General features: G+C 31.0%; 1 protein-coding gene across 1 annotated transcript; it reads right to left on the bottom strand.

Annotated features, from left to right (window-relative positions):
* Positions 1-12545: 12545 nt before the first annotated feature.
* Positions 12546-18340, bottom strand: LOC146911941 (phosphoenolpyruvate/phosphate translocator 2, chloroplastic-like). Its single transcript, XM_085718367.1, has 9 exons — positions 17915-18340; positions 16348-16470; positions 16073-16225; positions 15309-15394; positions 14902-14986; positions 14700-14819; positions 14308-14385; positions 13092-13221; positions 12546-12879 (listed from the first exon to the last, which is right to left on the bottom strand). The coding sequence occupies exons 1-9, from the start codon at positions 18329-18331 to the stop codon at positions 12797-12799; spliced, it is 1275 nt and encodes a 424-aa protein (XP_085574493.1). The 5' UTR covers positions 18332-18340; the 3' UTR covers positions 12546-12796.

The raw sequence follows: 18340 nt of genomic DNA, 5'->3' as shown, positions 1-18340 counted from the left end.
AGCTATTTTCATGCATAGTCATACTACTCTCTAAACATGTTCCAGCATGCTTTCCTTCTCTAGGAAATGTCACAACTTGCATGCACCGAAATGCATGATAACCATACTTTAGGAATGAAAGAAGAAAACGATGTATTCTGCATGAAAAAGGAATGGTTACAATTTGGTATGTGCCATAGGATGAGTATGTATTTAGTATTAAGCAGCAGCAATACTAAATCCAAACCAAACACAAAAGAAACACAAAACAAAACTCACTAAAACCTTCGAAAAAGAAACACAAAACACACTCGCTCAAACTTTCATTCTCTTCTTCATTTCACACTCACTAAAACCAAAACATCATTTCACATCCTTCACGTTTTTCGGTAGTGTCGATACCAACTTCAATTGCCTTCTCCGAAACATCAACCATAGTTCTGTTTGAGACAAAAGTTGAAAAGAATCGGTAGAGAAAGGAGAAAAGAAAAGAAACAATATCTCTATCATATTTTTTTGTATTTGATTGCTTTGAGCTCACAATCATCGTAGTTTTGCTGGATTTCAACTAGAGAGCCCAAACACAAAACCCTAACTCTAGTTCAAACATACAATCATTTAAAACAAGGTCACATGATGGTATGCACAACCACCTTAGACGAAGAAGAAGAAGATGGGATGCACTGCCACTTCAACTATGTTTTCGACTGTGATTTCCTTGATTAAATATAGGTAACAAAGTTTTTATCTCATTGCCAAGCTTCTTGATTATTTGAATTTTAAGTTGATATATTTTGTCATTCTTTTTTACATTTGATTTTTGGGTTGACATTGAAACAGAGAATGATAATTTAAATTTTCAACAATGGTACGTTATGAAAAAGTTAGTTGAGGAATAATTTCTTGCTTTCCCTTTTGTCAGCTGAGTTAATATCTCTGCGAGGAAGAAGTTGATACTAGTAAACCATTTTGAAGAATGAAAATGAAGAAATAGATAAAAACGTAGTGAGGAAGTGAAATGCGTTTTGAAGTATATTGGAATTAAAGAAAGTTAATAGATGAACTAAAGAAAAGTGTGAATGGATATTTAAGTTGTAATTGGTTATACCATGTTGCATTCCACAAAATATGGAAACCTGCAAAAAGCGAATGAAATGAGGTGAGGAATAATTGTGCTTGATAAAGTTACCGATAAGAAAAAGCGAACTGCCATCTTGCCATTGAGATTTATAGATGGATTTTAGGAAACATCAAGATGGAGAGTTCGATCAAAATTTTAATTCTAGAGCCATCAAATTTTTTCTTAAAATCGATTAAGATTGCGTTGTTGTCAATTTTATTTGAAATACATTATTGGATGTTCTGGTTGTACCTTGTGGTGTTGTCAATTTTATTTGTAATTCTCTCATAAATTTTTAGTATTTTTTTTAGCATTAGTCCTTTTGTTCATATATCAAATTGGTGTAAAATAATGAGACATAATTATTAAACTCTTAACAAGAAAATAACATTTTAGAACAACTTTCTAAAAAGTTTGGTTTAATTCCTTCTTAGAAAAGAATCTAAGATAGAGGAGCCAAAACACCATAGTTGTTTTTGCTTATCGGATGCATGAGTTTATCAATTCTGCCTCATTACAAATTTAATAAGTGATCAATAACATCAAATAAATAGAAAGAAAGAAAAACCAACATAAAAAGGACATTCCTTGTTATCTTACAACTGTAACAGTATTCTAAGTATTTAGTTACCAACATTTGATCACGCTTTAACCTCAAAAAGGACAAAGCATTTCAAGTGGCGCTTTAGTGCTAGTTATTTTTCTGACTTATTCTTTACAAACTTCAAAATGAATGGTGTATCTTCAAAATTTTGCAGTTTTTATATGTCATATCTTAATGAGCTACTAACTTGAATTTGGTTTAACTCTTTTGAGCTGAAAGGGTTGTAACATTCTTCCCATGATGGTGACTTTATTACTGTTTCATTAATATTCCACTTTCTTAACTGTTAGTGTCAGTCATTCACTTATGGTGTTCAAGCATCTTATATGCCTAGTCATACTTTCCATGCGCGCAGTTCGATAATGGACATCAACCATGGTTTCTGAGCCGGCAGCGCTGCTTAGCCTAATTGTTTACATCAAAACATGACAGTAGAATTTGTATGCTCATCAAATCATAAATAGTAGAATATATCACACATTTAGAAATACCCACCAAGAGAAATTTAGAAATGCTTGATAGAAGTGATGTTTTCTACAAACAAACAAACAGAAAACCGAAGCTCATGAGATGTTATGCAAGTCGAGTTCAAATCTCATCTAAGACGGTTGTAAAGTGAGTATATACTATTATAGTTATTAATAATAATTTTTCCAATATTTTTTAAAGGAAAAAAACAAAAACACGAAAAGTAGTAATTAAAGAAAAAATGTGATTAAGGGAATATAAGAAATATAATTAGAAAATATAATTACAAGGAAATTTATCACATGGAAATATGATAATAAGGTAAATCTCAAAGTTAGGAAATAAATATAAAGTAATGAAGTACAAAAAAATCTGTAAAAATTAATATAAGAAAAATAAAATAAAAAATCAGAAAAAATAGTTATAAGGAAAGTAAAAACATAGAAACTATTAGTTGCTATTAAGGAAAATGATGAAAGAAATGGATCTTTATATATATTTTGTAATATGAGTTAGCTTGAGTGTTTTGATCTTTCTATATATCTTGCAATTAATGTGTATATTAACTGTATAGTGGCATTTGTGCTGAAATAGTTGCAACCATAGCTTTTTTTTAATAGGCGAAATATCAAAACCATTATAAATTATACTGAGATTCGAACTCCGGTCATGACAAAACCAAAACCTTTTTTTCTTTCAAAAAAAAAAAAACATCACTGTTCTTTTTATATTAAGGAGCAAGGTAATAACCTACATCCACTTATCTTTTACTAAAAAACCAATCTCCACTATTTTAAATAATTTAAAATTAAAGAGCAATTTTATCAATTTCACTTTAGTTTTAAAAAACACAACCTTTAAATCCAAAAAAAAAAAAAAATACATATATATAAAATCCTTTCGGTACCACCCATGATTTAAGAACTAACATTGTAGTTTTTCATTTTTAATTTTATTTGGTTTAAGTGAATGGTTTTAAATTTTTATACCACTATTTTAGGTGCTTTTTGTTTCTTTTTACATACTAGTAAAAAAAGTTCACACGTACCTGTATGGAAAATAAACAATGCTTTATACATACACATACATATAAATAAATATATAATGAGATATTAAATTACATCGATGTAATACTACTCCATTCATTGTCATTTTATTAAATACTTATTTTAAAATTTGACTGTTAAATTGTAAGTTTATATAATATATATCCTCTATTTAGCGATAATCATATAACAAATGAGGTTGCATCAACTAGATTTGATCATTATCATCTTCAATATCAAGGATTGTGATGCAATAACCACCATTGCCATGACCGCAATTAATTTTTTTACCACATACATGAAAATCATTGATATTGTGGCCTACATTTGATAGCGACTTTTATTATATCTTTTGCCCAATAACAAATAAAAATACAGAGAAAAACCAATTATGATTTATGACAAGCGGTGAAATACGATCCATCACCTTGCTCAACAACAACATGCCTCTTAGGCTTTGTTTGCGAGTTTGGAGGGGAAGATAAGGCTTTGAGGGGTGGAAAATATGAGAGAAAATGAAGAAATCTTTCAAAAAATTTAAAAGAGTAGTTTTTTAGAGAATGATAAATTAATGCATATGATTACTATACTTTTTAATTTTAAAAATAATATAACAACATAGATTAAATTTGAAGAATTCATATAAACCCTCAAAATCCTCCTCCAATACAACTTTTTAGTTCCCCCAAATGATGAGGGTTTTGTATTATGAAGAAAAGCTAACCCCCCCAAAGCTCTCCCCTCCCCTCCCACTTTCTTCTATTTCTTCCACTTACTTATTCCTCTTTTTCAAAGTCTTCCCCTCCCTTCCCCTCCAAACTCGCAAACAAAGCCTTAAGCTCTTGATTGACTTCATTCATCTTGTCATCAGAGTCATCACCAGCAACGTCACCTTCATCAACATCAAATAAGGCTCCAAACTCAGCATCTAGATCCATCCCTCGAGGGCAATCAAAAACATAGCAAACAATAATATGAGGCTACACAATAATTTATGAAATGATGTATGTGATCGATAATAAAGATCATATACATCATTAATTAATTCATGAGCTAACCCCCCAAAGTCCTCCCGTCCCATTTTCTTCTATTTCTTCCACTTGCTCATTCCTATTTTCCAAAGCCTTCCCCTCCCTTTCCCTCCAAACTCGCAAACAAAGGCTTAAGCTCCTGATTGACTCATTCATCTTGTCATAAGAGTCATCACCAGCAACGTCACCTTCATCAACATCAGATAAGGCTCCAAACTCAACATCTAGATCCATCAGATGAAGGTGATGTTGCTGGAGATGACTCTGATGACAAGATGAATGAAGTCACTCACGAGCTTTGGGTTTTGTTTGCGAGTTTGGAGGGGAAGGCTTTGGAAAAGAGGAATGAGCAAGTGGAAGAAATAGAAGAATGTAAAATTTATGAAATGATGTATGTGATCGATAATAAAGATCATATACATCATTAATTAATTCATGAGCTAATCTCCCAAAATCCTCCCCTCCCTTTTTCTTCTATTTCTTCCACTTGCTCATTCCTATTTTCCAAAGTCTTCCCCTCCATTTTCCTCCAAACTCGCAAACAAAGGCTTAAGCTCCTGATTGACTCATTCATCTTGTCATAAGAGTCATCACCAACAACGTCACCTTCATCAACATCAGATAAGGCTCCAAACTCAGCATCTAGATCCATCAGATGAAGGTGATGTTGCTGGAGATGACTCTGATGACAAGATGAATGAAGTCACTCAGGAGCTTTGGGTTTTGTTTGCGAGTTTGGAGGGGAAGGCTTTGGAAAAGAGGAATGAGCAAGTGGAAGAAATAGAAGAATGTAAAATGGTCTAGTGATCTAATGAATCTAAAATAGTGACCAGAATGTGTAGTCAATATTGACCAACAATGATTTTTAGTACTCCCATACCAGAGGCAAGGTGGTAGCCAAGGAGAATCTCCTCACTGGGGTAAAAATGAACACCAAGTGGAAGCACATTCATTGTAGCTAAAAGGAATGAGAATTTGGGATTTTGGGGGAGAGGGTTTATAGAGAATAGTGAAAATGATGAAAAATGAGAGAGTGTGGCTCTCCTTTTATAATTGAAAATTTGCAAGAAAGAAAATTTTGTCGCATAAGCTTCATCCTCCCATTGGTGAGTGACGTGGCATGTTTTAATTGGCTGTGGCAACAATATTTCCATTTTATTGGTTTTTTATCTTCCCAATCAGGAAAAAACCATCCCTAACCAGCCTAGAGCGCTACACAGCAACATCTGTAAAGAAAAATCTCATTTACCCATTTTCTTTTTCATAGATTTTCTTTTTTTTACACATTCCTATTTTTTGAGAATTTCTTTCTTTTACACATTTCTTTAATAAATAAAATTATACCCATTTCCTTTTTTATAGATTTTCTTTTTTTGACACATTCCTATTTTCTAAGAATTTCTTTTCTTTTTTTAACACATTTTTTTAATAAACAAAATTATAAACTCAGACACATAAATTGAAAATTCGGAATTGGAACCTCAATCATTACATGGAAGAGTCATAAATAGAATCTCGCTCAAGACAGTCCATCTAACAATTTTGACATATTTCTCCATACCAATTTCAGTGCGCTAATTTGACTTATTAAAAAAATAATTTCGACATTTTTACCAAAATGAGTTAGGATAGATGGATCAATATGAATTCATGCATCTTCATTACATATATTTGTTATTTTATACCTCAATTTTTTTTTTGTTATTTTAATTAACTAATGAGTCCATCCGCTTCTTTTGTGTATATTGTATAACTCAGATAAATTAGACGAATTTCATATAATTTATTTTTTTAACCTTTCATTTTTCATGAAAAACAAGTATGATATTCCGAATTGCAATCGTAAGGTAAATAAAGCCTGGTTTATTATAGTTAGCATTTGAACTCGTTATCGCAAAGATTCATCTTTGATTGAAACTTTTTTTTTTTTGACAAAATCTTTGATTGAAACTTATTATGAACAACTTTCATCAAATCCACTGACTATCATATAAATTTTAAGCTATTAAAAAAAATGTTCAAAACGTGTATCTTATCAATTGGGTCTAGCATATGAAATTGATTTTCTGCAGTAAATTAAAACTCAAAAATCAGTTAGTAGAGATGTATCTAAAAATAATTAAACTAAGAAGCAAGAAAAAAACTAAAAAAGACATCCCTAAAAAAAACACTAAAAAGACCAATTAGAAAATATAGTTACAAGGAAATTTAAAACATGGAAATCAGATGATAAGGTAAATTTCAAAGTTAGGAAATAAATATACAGTAATAAAGTAACAAGAAAAAAACTAAAAAAGACATCCCTAAAAAAAACACTAAAAAAGACAAATTAGAAAATATAGTTACAAGGAAATTTAAAACATGGAAATCAAGGTAAATTTCAAAGTTAGGAAATAAATATATAGTAATAAAGTAACAAGAAAAAAACTAAAAAAGACATCCCTAAAAAAAACACTAAAAAGACCAATTAGAAAATATAGTTACAAGGAAATTTAAAACATGGAAATCAGATGATAAGGTAAATTTCAAAGTTAGGAAATAAATATACAGTAATAAAGTAACAAGAAAAAAACTAAAAAAGACATCCCTAAAAAAAACACTAAAAAAGACAAATTAGAAAATATAGTTACAAGGAAATTTAAAACATGGAAATCAAGGTAAATTTCAAAGTTAGGAAATAAATATATAGTAATAAAGTAACAAGAAAAAAACTAAAAAAGACATCCCTAAAAAAAAACACTAAAAAGACCAATTAGAAAATATAGTTACAAGGAAATTTAAAACATGGAAATCAGATGATAAGGTAAATTTCAAAGTTAGGAAATAAATATACAGTAATAAAGTAACAAGAAAAAAACTAAAAAAGACATTCCTAAAAAAAACACTAAAAAAGACAAATTAGAAAATATAGTTACAAGGAAATTTAAAACATGGAAATCAAGGTAAATTTCAAAGTTAGGAAATAAATATATAGTAATAAAGTAACAAGAAAAAAACTAAAAAAGACATCCCTAAAAAAAACACTAAAAAAGACAAATTAATTAGAAACTATAGTTACAAGGAAATTTAAAACATGGAAATCAGATGATAAGGTAAATTTCAAAGTTAGGAAATAAATATATAGTAATAAAGTAACAAGAAAATCTGAAAAAAAAATAATATAAGAAAAAAAAAATAGAAAATATAGTTACAAGGAAAATTAAAACATCGAAACTAGTGGTAGCTATTAAGGAAAATGATGTAAGCAATGGATCTTTGAGGTTAAATAAAGTATTTAATTGAACTTTAGAACCATATATATTTGTATAATTTATAATCAGGTTAGTAAATCTAAATAAATTATTATTAGGTCCTTAAGTTGTTTGATAGTTAAGGATAAAACTTTAACATTTATTTTTTTCTCTCCCTTCATGCAAAGCCTTGTCTAAATTAGAATTTCATGACATCCATTACACCAAACTTTTCATTATGAAACTTTTCAAAACCAACCAAATTCTCTTGTTGAACATTTACTTCCTCGGATGACTTTCCTTCCTTCATTATCATTAGTTTCACTATAACCTAACACAAACCAAGCTTTGAGATAAAAAATGTGTTTATCTAATACATATGCCTCATATTAACATGTTAGTTAGAGAGAGATAAAAAAAAATATTCTTCTAATTAGAATAAAAAATAAATCACAAATGAATCCAAGACCCAAACAAATATAGTCATACTACTCTTTAAACATCTTCCAGCATACTTTCCTTCTCTAGGCAATGTCACAACTCACAACTTGCCTTGCTTGCAAGTATAGCATCCTAATTGTTCGACCTACTCAACGGCTCAATGCATGCTAACCACATGATCACAGCAAGCAAAGTCATTATCGAAATGGCAAACAACAGACATACTTTAGAAATGAAAAGAAAACAATATATTTTACATGAAAAAGGAATGGTTTCAATTTTGTATGTGCGATAGGATGCTTTGAGAATAAGGCTGCATTAGTATTAAGAAACAGAAACAGATAACACACTCACTCACACTTTCATTCTTAATAACTTTTTAGAACAACTTTCTAAAAAGTTTGGTTTAATTCCTTCTTAGAAAAGAATAAAAAATAGAGGAGCCAAAACACCATCTTAATACAATAAAATGTTAATCCATAGTTAGAAAGAGCAAAGAATAAAAAATAGAGGAGCCAAAACACCATAATTGTTTTTGCCTATTGGATGCATAAGTATATCAATTCAGCCTCATTCTAAACAACTTTAATAAGTGACCAATAACATCAAATACATCAAAAGAAAGAAAAAATAGACTTTGAATGGAGAAGCATATATAAGAAAAACCAAAATAAAAAGGACATTCTTTGTTATCTTTTGTTATCTTTTAACTGTAACAATATTCTAAGCAATATAGTTACCAACATTTGATCATGCAGTAACCTCAAAAAGGACAACAAAGCATTTCAAGGTGCACTTTAGTGCTAGTTATTTTTCTGACTTATTCTTTACAAACCTAAACAATGAATGGCGTATCTTCAAAAGTTTGGTTTACCTTTTTGAGTTGAAAGGGTTGTAACATTCTTCCCATGATGGTGACTTCGTTATTGTTTCAATTAATATTCCACTTTCTAAGGTGTTAGTGTGTTTCATTTCATAAATTTATTGGTAGTTTATTATATTGTTGTTTAGTTCTTCTAGCTCTTTCTTCCTTTTCTCAAAATAGGCAAACTCATTGTTCATTTTTCAAGAAAATGACTAATTCCTTGTGGGAAATGTTAACGAGTGCCCCCGAGGCACTCTTTAAGGACCATAAGTAGCAAATATTTATGAAAATGTTTGTAATCGATGCATTGAAAATCGAAATATTTGACTTTTTAATAGAATAATTGCTTATTTTAGAATGCTTAAAGAGTGCCCGGGGGCACTCGTTAACAAGACTCATTCCTTATTTTGTAGAATGATAAGCAAAATCTAATCTATTGATTATATAGATTAAATGTGGTCAATAACTTTTCCTTTTTTTTTTTACCAAAAATGTGGTCAATAACTTTTCCTAATATGCGTAATTTAATCAATTTTGACTTATATTTTATTCCGGATGAAGTATTTGAAAAGGGTTTTGTTCCAACAATTTAGATGTTTTTTTAGGGAACAATTTAGATGTTGATGACTCTATTTTTTTGCTTTCATGTGTGTAATATTAATGATTTGTTTCAACTTCAATTAACCAATATATTACACTTGTGAACTAGGATTTTCGTTGAGATTTTGTGGGTCACTAGCTACTATGGTTGGCCCACACACTACGAGAACAATAGAGTGTGATCTAGGATCTCTTGGCTAGCAGTCAAAATCATACCTTTACCGTTGAATTCCTTTTTGCCTTGTACTACCAATTTTATCCTCTACATTTTCTAAAATAAATGAAGAATTTCATTGCTTATGTCATTACTTAAAAATCTGGGAACTTGTATTTTTTTAAGAAATGAAGAGGATCGTTAGTTAGATCGGTAATCGGTTGAGGATTGCATATGTCAAAAGTTTGGGTGCTATTGGCGGCTTTAGGTTATGTCCTGATCAAGTTTGACTTTCCTCCAATTAGTGTCTATTTATAAGAGAGATAGATCCGTAATGGTTTTCTCGGATCCACTTAATCACTGAGATATCACATGTGTCTATCTCTTTTATAAATGAAAACTAAATAGAGGAAAGCCAAACTTGTCATAACCATAATGTATCATATATTTTCAACAAAAACAAATTTAAAATAGAGTCATTGACCCTCTTTTATCAATAAAAAAGTCATAAACCAGAATTGATTATCGTACTTTTGAATGCCTTTGGCTGTTACATACTTAATTTGGTACAATGTTATATGATTTGGTGCTAACTTATCAAGTCTCCAAGCTTTCCATAGAACACCTTTTGCGCCAAGCAAGACCGCCCTTGTCCTTTCTCCATTCCGCCTCTTTATTAGCTTTGTTCGATCTTGAAGCAAGCACTTTTTCGTCCAGCCGAAGGAATACTCGTTATTTTACCATTTGAATAACCTTGAAAAAGACTTAGACAACAATCAGGAGAGAAGAGAAAGTGGCTAAAGCTATTATCTCTCCACGTTTACCAACCCTCCCGTGCCCACTTGAATTCAATTCAATAAATACCACCGCAACAAATGTCGATTATATGATAGTACTTTATCTATCCACTTTCAAAGCATGTCCATGGGATCCAACTCGCCTTCCCCCTGAACTATGCCTTAAAACAAACATGTTTGATTGGTTTCTGAGATCCTTTCTCTCGTGCTAGGAAGTGAGAGACAATTGAGCTCATAAATAGATTCTTTCCTTAACTTCACAGGACCAGATTTTTTCCTTGGTTGCCTACGTACCCCGGTGGGATCAAGTTTTCTGTAGTTCTCTTCTTTTATTTGAAGTTTACATTGGCCCCGAATCCACTTAAAAAATAGGTAATGTTGACGAATCTTCTGATTCTCTAGTTTCAATTCGACAAGTACCAACATGCCGAAAAAGATGAAAAAGGGCCTTGCATACTCGAGAAGTCAATAGCAACCACTCTTACTGATGATATATGTATATATTGACACACACTAACTATTATTTATAGTGTATTATTCGTTATATTTATTCAATCATTTTAAATTATGTTTGACATATTAACCTTAATGGACGAAATAAAAAAAAATCATACAGAACACTTATAAAATTATCACCTTTGTTATCTTTATTAATAATTTATTTTAGGAGACCTTTATTAATAATCCTTTCTTCGTGCTTTTTTTTTTTTAACATAATAATATAAGATATGTTATGTACCAAAATATTATAATATATGTGTGAAAACACACACACATACACACACATATATTATAATATTTTGGTACATAACATATCTTATATTATTATGTTTTTAAAAAATAAATGGCGAAAAAAATTATGAATAACCGTTCTATATGAAATTTGTATTTCATCTGTTAAAGTTATAAGTCAACTTTAATATGAACGGATTTAATAAATATAATGAATAGTACATTATAAATAATTATATATATATATATATATATATATATATATCAACTTTAAATTCAAATAACCAAGAAGCTTGGCAATGAGATAGGAAGCTTGTTTTAAATTATTGTATGTTTGAACTAGGGCTAGGGTTTTGTGTTTGAGCTTTCTAGTTGAAATTCAGCAAAACTAGTACTAATACATGCTAAGAAAAGGAGAATTGGAGGTAATGCTGAAAAACGTGAAATGGTGTTTTGGTTTTAGTTGTGAAATGAAGAAGAGAATGAAAGTGTGAGTGAGTGTGTTTTGTGTTTCTGTTTCTTAATACTAATGCAGCCTTATCCTCAAAGCATCCTATCGCACATACAAAATTGCAACCATTCCTTTTTCATGTAAAATATATTGTTTTCTTTTCATTTCTAAAGTATGTCTGTTGTTTACCATTTCGATAATGACTTTGCTTGTGGTCATGTGGTTAGCATGCATTGAGCCGTTGAGTAGGTCGAACAATTAGGAGGATATACTTGCATGCAAGTTGTGACATTGCTTAGAGAAGGAAAGCATGTTGAAAGATGTTTAAAGAGTAGTATGGCTATATGCATGCAAATAGCTAGCTCGTTCTTTGCATGCATATAAAGCGAAATCTTTTCAAACTAGAAAGCCATTTTTTTAAAAGTTTAATTGGGGTGGGTTAACGGTCCAAAACAATTTTGCACATACGATCAATCAAAACATTTTAAATTGCCATGTCAATTAAAAATAGAGCAATAACTTAATTGACGTGACAATTTAAAATGTTTTGATTAGTCGTTTGTGCAAAATTATTTTGGACTGTCAACTTACCACCATTAAAACTTTTTTTTTTTTTTTTTATATTTAAGACACTAAATTAGTTGTTATTTACGTTTAAAGTGAAATCTTTTCAAACTGATCACACTGTCTTGTCTCAGTGGTGTGGCTGCTGGTTTATGAGTGTATGGTCATGGGTTCCAATTTTTTAATAATTTTTCTTTATACCTTGTTTAATTTTTTTTGGGCCCAATTTTTTTTTATTTTACATTCTTCAAAAGATTAAAACCGGACCTACGAATTTGTTGAGACGGCCCTGATTAGTACATACTAATCAAATATTACCAAAGCTGTTTATGCCAATTGGTTGCATGTGTTTTTCAGTTCAGCCTCATTCCAAACAAATTTAACAAGTGATCAATAACATCAAATGCATAAAAAACTGAGACTTGGCATGGAGAAGCATATATTATATACAAGAAAAACCAAATTAAAAAGACATTTCTTTGCAAATTTTAATATCTTAGTAACTGTAATATAGTATTCTAAGTAATTAGTTACCAACATTTGATCATGAAGTAACCTTAAAAAGGACAAACTTCTAGTATTGAGATCCAACCCCTCACCCAACAAAAAAAATAAAAATAAAAAAAATTGATGAGTGGTTATTTTATTTCTGAAGTATTTACTTTTCCCTCTCTCTATCTCTCTCTCTTTTCCTTACTCTTTTGAAAGAGTTAATTATGCTTCCTTTGTCTTTGGCACTGGCTTAATCCTCTTTGCCCTTGAATACAAGAAAACTCCAACAAGTGCAATAGCAGTTCCTGCAACCAAATTAGGACCACAAAAAAGGAAATGAAAATGGCGAGAAAATATTGAATATATAATCTATCATGTTTATTATTAGTTGAAATGAAAATTAAAAGAAGAAATATGGATAGTAAATGGTCCCATAAGTTGTAGCAATTTTTGTGACTTCGAAGACACCAAAAATTTGCAAGTACTTGAAAATATGTGGACCATTAGAGAGACTTACCAAGGGCATTGACAGGTGAGACAGGAGTTTGGAAAAAGATAACTGAAGAGACGATGACAACGACACGCTTAACGCAATTTCCGACTGAGTGTGTCACAGGTGACACTTTCTCTAATATCCCATATGAAACCTGCCACCAAATGCATTAAGCTCCAACATCAATTATTGATGTCACAATGCTCAATAAGTAAGTTACTATTACTAAAGGAAGATGTTCAAACATTAGCAACTAAATATGGATGGTAATCTGAATGTGTAAAGAAGAACACGAGAATATAATAATGCTACCAAAATACCAATGTTACATACTCTAATGCTCTGTTTATGTTAAGGATTGATGCTCTACAATGCATGCATTAATGTGAAAGCCTAACACTAATCTGAAAATAGTGCCGACCTCCATGATAAAAGGAAAATTGGCCTTTAATGACAAACTCAGAAATCGACCCGTGTTTAATCAACGCACAATCACAACATTAATTACATAATATCTATGATAACAAATCAACATACTAATATAATATTCCTATAAACCAAATATACTATTTATTTAAATATCAACAATAACCAAACAAAAAATATCTTCTGTTTTACATGAAATATGGAAGATATATCACTTTCCTACACAAACTTAAAATCAGTTTTTTTCAAAAGCTTAAACAAACGAGTCCATAAGTCAACAATATTTATTCGCACTTTTGTTGAATACTATTCTATATGCCTGAATAAAGTACATCATTCGAAGAAACTTTTTGTATGAGATGGTAAAACAATGCACCCATGTGTAAAAAAAAAATTGACCAGAAAAATGTTTCATTTTAAAGCAAGTGTTTAAATCCAAAATCTTCATTGCACATGTGACAAGTAGGGTTGCTTATGGATAGGATATCATATAATCAATCCACATCGATATAAAAAGCATTTACTATAATCGGATTTTAAAACCAATCCACATAACTGGATTTGATTTCACAACACCGGTTATGTCCATAGTTGCTCATTTTAACCGGATACGTGATTTATCAACAACCAAATCCATATCCGGATATAAAAAAAAACCCGGATAAAATTGATTGGGAATTTTAGAATGAGCAACTAAGCTTTTAGGTACAGCTTGTATTTTCCATGCAGATTATAATTAATATGAAAATTTTCTAAATAGAAAATCATTTAATTCACAAAATCAATGCAAAATACAATATGTGAAAAACCTCACCTGCTGGTATGCATGGAAGCAGAATGCAGCCAAAACGGATCTTATACATAGCTCTCGAACATTCAATCCTTGGCTTGCCTATATAGGAAGTAACATGCTAAATCTTAGCCACATTTTTCTCTTCCTCAATTATTTAAATAAGGATATATAGTTGCAGATAGCATATAAAGTTACCAATGGTTAAATATATGTTGTCTATAAAATTCACGACCTTTTATGCTTAGTCCTTGCATGAATTTTATTCAATTTTAGTCCTTGTTTTGCTTTCGTGGGGACTATTGAGTAAAGTTTACGTAGGGACTAAATTTAAAAAGTCGTGATATTATAAGGACTAAAAACATATTTAAACATGTTCGAAATCGAATAGAAAAATGTAAAGCTCAATTACATACTGCAGATTGCAGGTACGAAGGAGTAAACTTGACACCCTCCGAAAATATAGCATATGGTACCAACAGGAAAAATGAAATGATGGTTATAACTGAGTAGAGATTGATATTGTCCAAAGCTTCCTGTCAAAAACATGCTTCAAGTGATAAGTCATAACTTTTTAACAGAATACATTGTAAGAGTTTCAATAAGTAATGTTGTTACCTCTTCGTTAGCCATTAGTTTTTTGCTCAAAACATTCCGTGATTGATTCGTAAGGTTGGAAGCCATTGCAGTGCTGAATCCAATCCTGTTTGGAGACGAGAACATGTTAAACTCCAGAATCAATCTTACCTAAGAGTAGCAGAACTACATACTATTTGGCAGAGCTTATGAAAACAAATTATGACATGTCCATCAACTGTTTTCAGCTTATTTCTATAGGCTCTCTAAGATAGCTTATGAAAAAAACTTATAGCTTATACTATTTTTAGCTTTATTTTATCTTTTATTATAGAAATACTTATACATTAGTACTTGTATGCATAGGTGCTTAATTAAACAATATAGCCAAACAAGGTCTTATTAGATATTTTCCATGAAGTTATTCTTGCTTTAGTTTGATGAATTACCAATTGAAAGAGACTTCAGTCATCGATGCCAATGCCACTCCCCCAACTATAGGTAGAAGAGAAGAAACCACCCATAAAGTAGGCATCTGTTCATTTAGGAATCAAAATTGAATGTCAGAAAACCAAAACAATTAGATATCCATCACTTGCTCATTTATGAGCATCAATAACAACCAAGTCATTTTCTACTATACAACCTACATGTATCGAATGACACCATATATGTAACAAGGACATTTTCTTAGGGTTAAATATGTTTCTAGTCCATGTAATCATTTGAATTTGGTTTTCAGTACCTTTACTCGATTTTCAGTCCTACAAATTACTAAACTGCGTGTTTTTAGCTGACTAATTGTTATTTTGGTTCCTAAATGTACGAGGCGGTGTCATTACAGTCCCTAAATGTATTGAAATTATAAAAACTTCCCTCTGTTTGTCTCTGCTGGTTTTAAACCAAGAAGGAAAGGTGTAGATTGCATGAATCAAACCAATCAATCCACTAGGGAAACCAACAAATTACAAAAAACATCATGAGTGTGTCTTTTGTTAGTAAATTGACGGACCAAACTGATGAACGGAAGACACATCCAGGGACCAAACTAACTAACAAAATAGATATTTGAGGACCAAACTAATTAAAGGACACATTCATGGATGTTTTTGTAATTTCTATACATTCAAGAACTACAGTGACAATGCTTGACACATTCAATGACCAAAATCGATGTTTTTCAACGGAAAAACAGATGTCAATTCAACATTACCTCACCCAAAAGAAGAGATGAAAGAACAACAGTGAAAAAAGGTTCCATAGATTTGATGGTGTGAGTGAAAGAAACAGCAACCTTGCCAAGACTAATGTTCGTCAAAAGGTTTCCCAATGTATGAGCCACGGCAAGTGGAAGGATTGCCGTAAGCTGTGAAACACAAACAACTCAATCAATCAATCAGCAAGCAAAGCAGTTTCAACATTAAAGTGATGATACAAGACATTCACCAAATATTGGACGAGCCAATTTTCATCTAAAATCAAAATTACCTGTGATCTACTAATTTTTGGTCTAGGATGAAGATTCAATGTCCAGATCAAATTGATCACCAACGAAGCAAAGCCGAACTGGAATGTTGTAACTGTTGCTGGAAATGGATAGACTTTTAGAACCTAATAATAAACAACCAATGCATTGCAATTGAGAACAACCAAAAGAGGATCAAAAAGAAAGAAAAACAAAACAATACAAAGACGCATAGAAACATAGAACATGGTTATCAAATCGAGATTCATATCATGAATTAGAAGACCTATTTTCCGAATCATGAGTAAAATCTAACTATGAGTCGTAAGATAAATTACCGATAGAAGTATGACATTTTTAAGCAACAATAAGTGACATAGCAACATTATAAGCTGATATATCATATACAAACCTCAAAATAATTCACGATTCAAGTCATAAATCAAACGGCAATAGAAAATTTGCCAGCGACAATAAAAAAGTGATTAGCTACGGTAAATTTAGGTAGTGATTCATTTGAATGAATCAAACATTATCATAGAGTATCATAATTCAATATGGGATTCATGTCCAAAATATACTAACTCTCTAACTAATCTAACTCTCTAACTAATCTAAATGACTAAGTTGTTATACTAACTAACTAGAACAGCTTAATTTTAACTACATTAACTACTCTAATTGGCCATTATTCCATATCCTTAGTGATTCCTTAGAATGAATCAAACCTTATCATAGTGTATCATAATTCAAAATGAAATTCATGTCCAAAATATACATACATTAGAGATTTGTTCAGTTTGGTATCGAATTTGGTATCGAATCTAGACACCGCTAACATGTATGGTAAGATGCCGATAACTATGACCAATTTTTTTGCATGCCACCGGACACGACACTGAAACGTCGACAAGGCAATAATTTGGAAAGATGGCATAATTAAATGTAATTAGAGTCGTGTTGGACACTGACACGTGTCAGACAACGAAAACGCCTTCTTGTGTTAAAAGAGAATGCAAGTCTATATTTGAAATTTTCAAAATTTCATTATCAAAAGAAAAATCCATTTGACTTTGACCCTATTCCCTTCCCACTCCAGAATCTAACTCACGCTAACCATCCAAATAAATGCAAAAAAATGAAAACTTTTTCAAAATAAATGATAAAAAATTGTTAAAAGTTTTACACCTTCAACAAATCACAACCAATCAAATGAATAACTTTATAAGGGCTAAACACTGACAGTGTAAAGCATTTTTACACCGACAGTGTATACAAATTAAGCCTAAAGAAAGGGTTAAAAAAACCAAATGAATGACTTAATAAGTAATTATGAATAAAGTCAAACATTATTAGTCATATGGCGGTTAAGTTTATTGTTGACTGACAGTGTAAAGCATTTTTACACCGTCAGTGTATACGAAGTAAACCTTAAGAAAGAGTTAAAAAATCCAAATGAATGACTTAATAAGTAATTATGAATAAAGTCAAACATTATCAGTCATATGGCGGTTATGGTTATTGGTGACTGACATTGTAAAACATTTTTACACTGACAGTGTAAACTAATAAAACCCCTTAAAAAAATACCTGTTTGTTGTAAATGTTGAAATAAATATTCAAGAGATACCAAGTAGCAAACATGAAACCAAGCTGAAGAGACTGAACAAGCCCAGAAGTTTGTTGTTTCCCTTCATCACTCTGTGCCTCAGGAACAGAAGAAGCAGCAAAGACTCTAAAAGAATCCATTTTTGGATTTGAAATGAAGAAAGGTGAAGATTTTCTAACAGTTTGGAAGAAAGAAGAAGATGGGCATGAAAATCCATCAATGGTGAGTCTAAGTGGTGAAGAAGAAAAATTGTGAGAATGAGTATTTTGAAAAGGGTGAAATTTTGGTTTGGTTATGTGGTTTGAAAGGTGTAAGGTTGAAGAAGAAGGTGAGACATAGAGATTATGCATGTTGAGGTTTGATGAGAGAAAATAAGGAGACATAGTTGTTTGTTGCATGAAGTGAAA

This window comes from Medicago sativa, chromosome 6 (genome assembly GCF_051527215.1).
Source record: "Medicago sativa cultivar Bolivia chromosome 6, Bolivia_mono, whole genome shotgun sequence".
Lineage (NCBI taxonomy): Eukaryota > Viridiplantae > Streptophyta > Magnoliopsida > Fabales > Fabaceae > Medicago > Medicago sativa.
This window is presented reverse-complemented; position numbering and strand designations above follow the sequence as displayed.

Coding starts and splice junctions, on each gene's coding strand:
- LOC146911941 (XM_085718367.1), bottom strand. CDS start 18,331: ATGCAACAAACAACTATGTCTCCTTATTTTCTCTCATCAAACCTCAAC. Junction 16,471..17,914: donor TCAACATTTACAACAAACAG/GTATTTTTTTAA, acceptor GTTTATTATTAG/GTTCTAAAAGTCTATCCATT. Junction 14,820..14,901: donor AACTAATGGCTAACGAAGAG/GTAACAACATTA, acceptor TGTTTTTGACAG/GAAGCTTTGGACAATATCAA.